The sequence below is a fragment of the Gadus morhua genome, chromosome 18 (genome assembly GCF_902167405.1).
Source record: "Gadus morhua chromosome 18, gadMor3.0, whole genome shotgun sequence".
Lineage (NCBI taxonomy): Eukaryota > Metazoa > Chordata > Actinopteri > Gadiformes > Gadidae > Gadus > Gadus morhua.
In genome coordinates this window covers 10673318-10684499 of record NC_044065.1, presented here as the reverse complement: position 1 = coordinate 10684499, position 11182 = coordinate 10673318, and the positions used below count along the sequence as shown (strand labels likewise).

Below are 11182 nucleotides of genomic sequence, written 5' to 3'. Positions count from 1 at the left end.
AGATGCGTCTAATATATACACGACTCAAATGTAGAATCGTGTCTGCTCCGCGGCATAGCATTTCAATACCTTATTGAAATGCTGATACGGTCGGCGGTCCGTTGGGTTCGGCGCCCCTCACCCTCACCCAGAGGTTTTCGATCACCTCTTTAGAGGGGTGTGGGAAGGCATGTCAAACATATAAACACGGGGCACAGGGCGTCTATAAGCAGCGTCTGTATTATAAATAAACTGTTAATACGCCCGGACTGCAAAGAGGCATTCCAGAGTACATTCCCCCCGTGCGTGGGGTTGAGAGAGTAGTTGAGCAGGAGAGTAGGAGGGGCTGGGGGAGTAGGAGGGGGGGGTATTTATGTCCTGTCCACAAAGCCCACCTCAAAAAAAACAAAATATTGAATAAATACTTGAAACTCAGGGTGGGACTGGAAGGAGGGGGAGGGGATCGTGATTATGTTGTCAAGATCTAAATGTGCCTTATTTTTTCTCACAACGAAAGAGAGAAAGAGAGGGAGGAAGCAAGAAAAAGATGAATAGAGATAGGAAGAGAGAGTGAGAGAGAAAGTGTGTGAGTGAGCGAGTACAGCGGCAGCTATGTTCTTTTCTGTTAATACATTTAATAACAGAGTGATGAAGGCAGGGCAATCACGTGACCCAAGGTAGACAACAGGAAGGCTGTCTCCGTGGTGCCGCGGCCCAGGAATGTGGTTTGGTTTGGCTCACAAGTCTAACTACAGTAGGGGTTTCTCCCTCTCTCCCACTCTCTCTCTAGCTCTCTCACTCACTCACACACACACCGCTACACATGTCAAGTCAAGGAAGCTTTATGAGTGTGGCGGTTGGACCGAAAGAAAAAAAATCTGTTGACAATGCAATTGGATCCATAGCATAAGTATGAAATATGATGAAATGCATCGAAATAAGGAGCTCATTGCATGACTGTGTGAACGTTACAAAATACCCTTTTGGTCTAGTTTGATTCATCCATGTAGCCACACACGCACACACAAAATTGCAGATACACACGCAGCCATACATACCAACACACGCACATGCACACACACACAACCAAGACTGTTTGGATGTTAAACTTGTTAGTGCTTTGCCCTTGGTTCTATGAACATCCTTACTGTACCTTCTTCTGACAAATGTACTTATTGTTCATTTGTACAATAAGAACTTACTGTACATACACTTTTTTCATATTTTTGATAGAATCGTCTGCTAAATGCCCTGAATGTAGGGACGTTGCGTGTGTGACTGGGGATCTGTGTGTTTTTGTGTGTGTTTGTATGGGTTTGTATGTGTGCGTGTGCGTTTGTGACTGGCAATGTGTATGCGTGCGTGCGTGTTTTTACAGGGGTTTGCGTACAGTCCTTAAAGAATGCAGTGAAGTCAAAGTGCAAGTTTCACACGCCCCCACAAACACACATGCACACACAAAGGCACACACTTCGAGACACACACACAGACATTTTATCTTTAACAACCTATCCCCCGGCCCTGAGGAATCCGGAGTAGCGGAGCCGGCCTCTGTTTCTGTTGGCATCAATGTCCAACTTTTATTTTAACAGCAGCGTCCAATCAGGACCATTTTGGGTGGAGCCATGTGGAAAACTCACTCAAATTCTCTGCACAAAAAGGCCTGCTTAGCCTGGCTTAGCTTTAGCCCTCTGGGTATGGCCTCCTCCCAGTACTCGGTATGACTGCCTGGATGACTCACTGAGGAGAAGCCGGGTGTGGATAGGCACACATCCCTGTCCAACCTACCTGGGCCAGACCCCCGCCCTCAGTGATGGACGGAATTATATGACAGTGATGTCATATAATTGGTTTCCATTATATGACAGGAACATTCATGAATTATGCATTCATGAATTATGGGACAACATGATTGCTCAATCGATTGTCTGTTTTGTGATTGGTGGTTCTGAGTATATTCTGTAGTCATCAGTTCGATGTAATTAATTATTTTTTACCTTCTCATCAATGTACAAATAAAAGTATATAGGACAACCTGTGCATTTGATTATTATTAATATTTCAGATAAGCCATTCAAAGGCAGTTGTTACGCTCATATCTTACTGATTACATTACCTAACATATACTGGGACATGGGTATTCTCTGATTGCACTGGTCGATGAATCGTTACCACTACAGAAGCAGTGGCTGCACAAGAAGTCAAACAACATTATTGATTTTAGACAAGGGACATTCCCCAGTACAGATAAAGACCATACAATAGGTGTAGCAATTGCAGGGTTAGGTAATGGTGTGTTTGTGTCCATGTGTATGTGTATGTGTATGTGTATGTGTATGTGTATGTGTATGTATGTGTGTGTGTGTGTGTGTGTGTGTGTGTGTGTGTGTGTGTGTGTGTGTGTGTGTGTGTGTGTGTGTGTGTATGTGTGCGTGTGCGCGCGTGTGCGTGTGTGTGTGTGTGTGTGTGTGTGTGTGTGTGCGTGTGCTCGCAGATGCTTTGTTTGCAGGGGATTTTAAGGGTGTGAATGGGAATCTCCATACTTCCCCTTCTGAACTTTGGCATATTCTCAAAATGAGCACATCAAGGGAGAGAAGGCATAAAGGTGGAGCTCACAAATAGGTGTGGGTTTCTAGTGCTCAAACGTCCTCTTCATATTACGCCACCTTCGGGCCACCTCTTTACACACCACACCCGTAATCCTTACAATATACCAGGGAGGCTAGAGAGGCATATGACTTATAACTACATGGGTCAGTCAAAGGATAAGCATAGGATAATCACTGTGTGCCTCTTAAGTCCCCCACTCAAAGGGGACAAAGAAACTCAATTCCTCATCCTGGTCCTTATTCACCTAGTGGTCATCTTAATTCTAAACTATCTAGGTGGGGGGCGCATACCGCATTCAGTTCTCCCCACCCAGCTAGTCTTTAGAGCCAAGATGGCCGCCAGGTGAATAAGGCTCATAGAGAGAACCTTTTTATTCTGTCCGGTTGGAGTCGGTGATGGGTCATGGGGGTCAAACCCAGGTCATGAGTCCAGGCAGCCAGATCTTCCAGATGTGTGAGATAGCTATCAACGATGAGTGTGTGTTTGTTGTTTCTCTGCATCGACACTCTAGGGGCTAACACGGGACACCGGGACCCCGGGCTTGTTTACTCTGAGACTTTGGTCGTTACATTTGCTACCCCCCCCCCCCCCCCCCTCCCCCCGCCTGACCCTTCTGTCAAAGGAAAAACAAAGTGTGGCTCAAGAACGCTTGTAACCGCTTGTTTGACCATGTCAACACTGCTGCTTTAATCACGGCTTAAACTGCAAAAGTCAGTGATAATAAATAAAGCCAATGATGCTATGTTTCATCATGACCGGGACCCTTCCATGTTTGCAACCTGCTTAATTAAAGATACCGGTATATCAAATCCTTTTTTCATTGTCTTTAATGTAATCTTTTTTTCAAATGTAAACATACATTAGAATTACTTGCTACCAAGCGTGGGTAAAGCCATAACAAAATAGGTATAGCCACTGTTATCCATATATGTTATTTTATCACTTGGATCCTGTTAAGTTAAAACATTTACCACCTCTAAATCACTCAACATACAAATATCTGAACTGAAGCCATTTTTCATCCCCAGTGAAGGTCCCCATTTGTGACCCAACACCCAACATATTCAACAACGTTACATGCCGGCTGAGTTAAGGATATCCATGCGGACTGCGGATGTATTTTCAATCTTAACACAGCACAGTGTGTGGGGTCACCAACAGGGCTAGGTCTCCCATCTCCCCTAGGGGGTCACTGTGAGGCGCCGGAGGCCATTAGGTGTAGCCCACCAGTCGGGGTGTGCTGGGGAAAGTCTTGCGCATGCCCATACACTTGTCCTGGTCCAGGAAGAGGGAGTTGGCCTTGACGGACAGGTCGTGCTCAAGGGTCACCTTGGTCTTGACCAGGGTGTGTAGGGTGGACTCGGCCTCCATCAGCCTGTCCCGGAGCTTATGGATGGTGTCCTCGATCTCCCTCACCTCGCCCACCAGCCTAAGCAGTGGGGAGGAGACGGATTATTAGGGAAATCAACCAGAAAACACTTTTATGATCATAAGAGGAAGAGCAATAAAGTGGAGCCTGCTCACATTGGCTATGAGCGCAGAATGGAGTTTTAAAGTGAAATGACGTCGGCCTAACCGTAACCCAAACATTTTATCGGTATATACCATTGAAAGTATTATCAACGTAAATTGACGTCGCTCTAAACATAGCGCCAAGGTCTTAATTTTATTATGCACAAATGGTGTGGAGTTTAATCGAACTAGCTTTGTGAGTGACCTGTGATGGGGGTTGTCTCTACAGAGCTCAACGTTGGGCCTGCGTGTCCTCTCCTCTAGCCGGGTCTGGGCCACCTTCAGCGGGTTCTCCTTGTCCCTCAGGGCCTTCTTCAGGGAATCGATCAGCATCTCTGTCTGGAAGATCTCCTGAAGGGTCTACAGATGCCAACAAGAAGGAGACGAGTCAGCGACTCTGTGGTTTTTAGTGGTTAAAAAGGAGGAGTACTGAACCGTGTCAGATACTTAACAGTGTCAGATTCTTGCCTCTAACTCAGAGGATTTAATGTGATTCCAGATAATCACCTCTCCCTGCACTCCTAAGTGCCCCTTAAGAGTCAACCAGGTTTTATTAAAGACCGTGTGACTAACATCACAGCTGCTCTTCAGCAAATGAGCCCGCCCAACAGCTGATCTCATTTCAAACCCCATAAGCCCTTCAAAAGTCAACTCCCAGAACAATAGCTTTCAGTGTGGAGCAGGGAAGAATATAGCACTCACAAATCAACAAAGTGTCTTTTTAAGGATCCCGCCTTTGGACAGGGGCCCTCACACAATAAATAGAATGGGTTGAGCGTGTGCGTGTCATGATCCCTAACTCGATTATTGACTGACAGCCTCCAACCACTCCAGAGCAGGGCGTTTCTTAGCATTCAGATACCAGTTTTTCATTTTGTTACTTTAGTATTATTCTTCAATCGTCTTTCATGGGCCTAGTGTCAAACTTTTGACCCCGCTACATTTTGAGCGCACATAGTTGGACACCCACCGTAAGTCAAGTTTATAAGGAACTGGTCCGCGAGCCAAAATAGGCGCTGGCCAGATTTGAAGTCGGAGAACTAGAAAAACTGCTTTACGATGCTGCGGGCGATGAGTGATGCGGGTGATCCTCAATCAGCTGTTACATTCCTGCCTCTTTGTTTAATTAGCGTCAGAGTTTTGACCGTCCAGACATCAGCTGATTGGTTTAGCAGCTGCTCAGGTTGTTTATAAACTGACAGCTCGCACTGCCTCGCAGTATTTCATGCCAAAGGTGTTTATTAACTTCAGTTGCATTGTCCCGTCACTCTTACCCTTGGAACAATGCATTCTTCTAGGATTTCTGTCATTGGACAGTATTCACAGCACATGAAAACAATACGGATGTATTTTTAAAAGCTAGGGTAACAACACCATGTGTTGGCATGGCAATCTTTCATTGATAATTGAGACCTTTCTTTCCAGTTTATTGTTACTTGACTCAAGAACCAGTTTTGAGTATGTATTTTTGTCTACCCCAGCAGCAGAAGCGGATCTTCCATTAGGCAAACCTAGGCAAGTGCCTAGGGCCCCAACCAAATCTGTCTTTATTAGGGGCCCCCAAATCTGACCCCCCCAGCCATTACTTATGTAAAGTAAAAAAAAAAAAAACATTTCTAGTAGAAAAAAATAACAAAAATATCAACATAACGCCGAACTAATGCCTAAATAATAATTTTCCAGCACAGATGCCCCCCTCCATTGTGCATTGGACTAGTCCAGAATATGATTACGTAGTAACGCGCGCAGCACGAAATAACGTACTTCAAACCAAAGCAGAGGGATGCGACTCGGTGAAAATGAAGCGGCGGAATTATGATAGTGGTTGTGCTAAACGAAAACAAAAAGCTGAGAAGAAAAGAATTGCAGATACACTGCCGAAATTGACTTCATTTTTTACACCTGCTGCTGCCACAGCAGCCGCTGCTGAACTTGCGACAGGCTCTGCTGTTGGGGTTCTATACTGCTGCTCACCACTTTTCTCTGATGTGAAGACTTTTGAGAAGACGACAACAGTAGGACTTTGTGTTTACAAATGCTTTCTGTCTCACACACACACACACACACACACACACACACACACACACACACACACACACACACACGCGCGCGCGCGCGCACACAGCTTTGCCACACACACACACACACACACACACACACACACACACACACACACACACACACACACACACACACTGTTTTACTCACATGAAATGGTGAAGGCAACAGGGAAAATGGACATTTGAAGACGGAGAACTTAACCACTTGCACACCTAAACACCCTCTCTCTCTCTCTCTCTCTCTCTCTCTCTCTCTCTCTCTCTCTCTCTCTCTCTCTCTCTCTCTCTCTCTCTCTCTCTCTCTCTCTCTCTCTCTCTCTCTCTCTCTCTCGCTCTCTCTCTCCTGTCACTCACTCACTCACTCACACTGAACCACTGCTTTGCCTGTCTCTCACTCACTCACACAGCCACTGTTATTCCTGTCCACACACAAAATCTTTTCATTAGTCCTGTTTAAATGTAAATGGTGGTTTTCATAGACTCATATCCATTTTGTATTTTAGTTCTGTTAAGTGCAAGATCATTTTGTATCTCTGGCAGAGAATGGAAATTCTTCACTCTCTCTCTCTCTCTCTCTCTCTCTCTCTCTCTCTCTCTCTCTCTCTCTCTCTCTCTCTCTCTCTCTCGTTTGAGTAATAAACATGTAATTTTGGCAAAGGCTGGAGAAATCTGAAACTGATTTTACTGTGGAGAGTTGAGTGGTAGTGCACTATGGGTTTATTGCGATTCTAAGAGTATTGGGATGGTTACTTGTTTTGTGTACGTGTTTCAAAAATGAGGGCCCCATGTCTATATTTTGCCTAGGGCCCCAAAATGGCTAGATCCGCCCCTGCCCAGCAGTTGGTGGTGAATAGAGAAAAGGCCTGAAGAAATGATGTAAATGAAGATATGTGTAAATGAACTTTTTGGTATACCAATGGTATGTTATCTAGTGTAGCCTTAAATAAACTAACACTGGTTAAATCCAGGCAAAACAATATACTTTTTGCATAGTAGTTCAGTCACTGAGACATCAAGATCCTCGAAGAGTTGATGATTGCTATAATTACTACATTTTAAAGAAATCCTTGGCTGCACTTGAAAGCCTTGAACATATTTTATATTTCATAATAATTAGTTGAATGTGTTATTTTTTTCAAAGGTTTTATATAGCTGTTTTAACCCTCATATAGGCCAAAGCATCCATGAAGGGCTAACTAGTAAATGCCTCAAAGACCCAGCCAATTTCCCCACAAAATCTTTAAAGGCATAGTCCAAAATAAAATCTGATGCACATATTTGAATATAATGGGAATTAGGTTAGGAATAAAAATTCCCAAATAAGTTCTCTGGCTCAGTCATTGACATTGACATTGACACTGACACGCGAATCAACAGGTGAGAGCTCCACCCTAGCCATATCAAGTCACTCTGTCACCTTAGCGAGGTCAAGACATCTAAGCTAAGTCAAGTCACCTCAAACAAGTCAAGACACCTTAACCAAGTCAAGAGACCTTATCCGAGTCAAGTCGACTCAGCCAAGTCCACAAGGCCATTTCAAGTCAAAGTAGCCAGGTCACTGAAGAGGTGTAAGCAAACTTCTACAAGACCTTAATCAAGTCACCTTTGCCAGGTGTGTCTGAAGGCTGTTTTTAGTGTCGGCGATCTCTGATATGCGGTTGGTGAAGGCTACGTTGGCACTGTTGAACTGGGTCCACATGTCATTGGACGTGGTGCTCAGCAGAACCTCGATCTCATCCCTCAGCTTGTGGGAGGCAGCTCGCTGGCTCTGGGAATGCAGGATGTTGTCATCTGTGAACTTGGACCAGGACTCTGGTAGGGAGAGGCTGACAGAGCAGAACAACAGAGACACAGCTTGTATCCACCGTTAAGAGCCTAGCAGGAGGTTTTAGAATTACTATTGCACAGGAAGGGTTCATTGATTGAATCTTTGGTTGAGTGATCATTCATGTGTTCAATCATATGCATATTGATTGATTATTTCTTCAATTGGTTAATTGATTGATTGATCAATGTATGAATTTGTTCTTTGGTAAAACTTGACAATAGGGGTGCATCAATTTACCAGTCAAATTAGTTATAGCAATAATAAGAATTATTGTATAGCTACTTGCTTAATACTACCTGACCTAATATTAATGAACTGTTAATTAATGTACCTTTATTGTAAAGTGTTACCAGTTCATTCATTCATGCATTCATTTATGCATTCATCGATACATAAATACTGTACATCACTGGATTAATGGGTGGATTCATTCATCAATTTAAAGTATAGTCATACTATACTTTTCATACTCATACTTTTCAGTCATGCTCTTTAAAGTATAAATTGAAACATTGGAACCTTCATCCATTGTTTTGTCATATAAATTGTGTCGTCCATTCACTGCTGATATTCCAAACATGCCTCAAGCCATCACAAGGTATTCCTGCATACGCCAACTGATGAAACCATCACAGTGTTTACGGGGAACTCACGAGGGGTCCAGTCTGTCGACTCCTCTGTAGTAGCTGATCCCATCCGAAGTGTTCCTCAGATGGTGACACCTGTCGTCTATCCTCTGGGCGGACACCTTGTCGCTCAGATCCCTCTCCAGCTCATGCTGGGCAGCTCGGTTTGACCTGGGTTAACCCGCGCAGCACAGGCCACAGTTGAAAGGCACGCTGGTATGTCGACAAATTGCTCCTTAAATTCGTCGCCGCCATTGTAAAAGTGTATTGAATGCCCTTGGTGTTACAGTAGGTTAGAGCTGAGCTATTTCAACTGTGTTCATTGCTGTGAGGATTGTATATATGATATGATAAAGGATGGATTCAAACATAAAATAAACGGATGCATATAGATAGAACCTGAAACCCTGTATGTCTGGTCCAAGACTCACGCCAGTTGAGCGATGGCTCTGTCCAGATGCCTCCTCATTCTTTCCTGACAGGATTTGATGATTTCAACCTCCTGCATGCCACAACACAACACAGATACACATTCATCATTTTGATGAAGATGATTGAAATCTGCACTGTTCAAACCAATGACACTCAACGAAAAAAGAGATTTATGGATAATACCCTTATGAGGTTCTTCTCCACATTATCATGGACCAGGTCAATGGACATCCGCCTCTCTCTGTGATAGAGACACTCTTGGGATACCTGTTGACAAATCAATCCTCCAAGTCAGGTGAAGATCTTCTTCCAACCAGCAAAGATCAGCGAACACAGATTGGTATACTGATCCGTGCAAAGAATCTGTCTTCTGTGTTGGTCACAAGCACTGAGCGATATCTCAAACATTCCTATGCAGTGAAATCAAATGTATCGTTGCCTCAGAAAATCGATACAATGGGCAGCAGAACCAGACTGGAAACTTGATATATGGATGTCCCTATGGCTACTTTATAAACCTTAATCAGGCATTGGAAAACACTACAGGCGTGGGAATTTTGCGGGTATAGGGGAAGCTGGGAAGATTCAATCAGAGAATTAGTGATGGGATGTAAATTGCAGAGCAGTGATGAAAGGCCTTAGGTTCAGTGTTCCCTTTAGGTTAAGTCATTTTGGGGCAAAGGCTTTGAGTAAATAGGAGATTATTAAAGTTCCTTGAGGTGATGGTCAGGTTTAATAGACGGATTAACCCCTCATTTTAGACGAGTGAAAGCGGTCCGATAAAGACTTAAAGAAAAACATTGGTAAGAAGAAGATTAATTGATATTCTGACGTTTGGGTCCTGGCAATCTCCTCCTGCCATCGGATACGCAGGGTATCACCATCTCTCCAGCCAGATCAGGTGGAATACAACCTTGACGCCCAAAAGTATTCAGGGAAAAACAACACATTACCTGGACACCTCCTATAGAATGTTGCCTGGTAACTTAAACCGGACAGAATGTGACCTGATCAACAGTGAGGGAGGCCCTTGCTCTGTTGTTAACCGATCTATAGGACCCACACTGTGGGGCCCTGCCGGGAATGGCAAGTTAAGGTCCATTCGGTCCATAGATCCATCAATTATACAAACAAATGCAATGCTGGGCTGCGAAGGGGTCGTTGATGGAAGTTACCCATACAGGCGTATTAAAGTACACAGTCCATCGAGGTAGACACTCGATATTACACACACACACACACACGCACACACACATCCGCCCCTGTAAACACAACCCTGACCTGCAGGGGTCCCTCGGTCTCGGACAGGGCCCTCTCCAGCCTCCTCTTGACCTCGGCGAGCGCGGCGATCTCCGTCACCATGTTGTCTATCTCGTGGTTGAGCTCCGACCTCCAGAAGACGATGTCGTTCAGGCGCTCCCCGATGTTCTTGCTGGTGTACTCCTGAGTGCGGCGGGTTAGCTGCTCGCGGTCCTGCATCAGCCTCAAGGTGTCCTTCCGCAGGCGCTCCGCGCTGTTCCGGGACGACTCGGACTCGCGGTAGTTGCTCTGATTGGACTTGTACCAGTCGTCGGGCGTGTAGCGGGTGCTCAGCATGGCTCTGTTGGAAGGGTGGTACATGGTGTTGGAGCGCACCAGGTCCAGGTCCCCGTCCCTCCCCTGCCGGATGGACGGGATGGCGCTGCTGGCCCGGAGGTAGTTGTTGCTCCGCCACTGGTGGGAGATGGGGTTGAAGGTGAGGGGGAGCTGGGTGCCGCGGTAGCTGGAGGCCATGGTGGAGATGGCGGGCAGGAAGTGGCTGGTTTTGGGCCGCGCGTACGTGGTTGTCATGGTGGATCCCAGGAGCTCCATCTTTTTGGATTTGATTCCCCTGGTTTTGCAAATATATAAAGTTATTTATACTTTTTTTAAGAATGTTTAAAAATGTGATAGACCTTCTTACAATATTCATAATTATACATATTAATGTATTTCACTTGAACAAATGAAGAGTGCAGACAATATGCATGATTCTTATCTGTTTTACTATTGACCCAGTGGTCTATATTCTATTTTATTATGACAAATACAAAATAAAATATATTAACATTGTAGGAGGCCTACTCCTATTCTAAGCATAATCCTTTAAATAGACT

The 11182-nt window shown here is 44.7% G+C and overlaps 1 protein-coding gene across 1 annotated transcript; it reads right to left on the bottom strand.

Annotated features, from left to right (window-relative positions):
* Nucleotides 1-3398: 3398 nt before the first annotated feature.
* On the bottom strand, nt 3399-10911 carry tekt3 (tektin 3). Its single transcript, XM_030341111.1, has 7 exons — nt 10329-10911; nt 9231-9314; nt 9047-9117; nt 8643-8786; nt 7765-7987; nt 4307-4461; nt 3399-4018 (listed from the first exon to the last, which is right to left on the bottom strand). Exons 1-7 carry the CDS (start codon nt 10896-10898, stop codon nt 3802-3804), a joined length of 1464 nt encoding a protein of 487 aa, XP_030196971.1. The 5' UTR covers nt 10899-10911; the 3' UTR covers nt 3399-3801.
* Nucleotides 10912-11182: the final 271 nt, after the last annotated feature.

Excerpts from the sequence above, each read along its gene's own strand:
- tekt3 (XM_030341111.1), bottom strand. The coding sequence starts at position 10,898 with ATGGAGCTCCTGGGATCCACCATGACAACCACGTACGCGCGGCCCAAA. Across the intron at positions 7,988-8,642 it reads GTCGACAGACTGGACCCCTC|CCTCTCCCTACCAGAGTCCT; the intron begins GTGAGTTCCCCG and ends CTGCTCTGTCAG. Across the intron at positions 4,019-4,306 it reads AGAGACAACCCCCATCACAG|GCTGGTGGGCGAGGTGAGGG; the intron begins GTCACTCACAAA and ends CCCACTGCTTAG.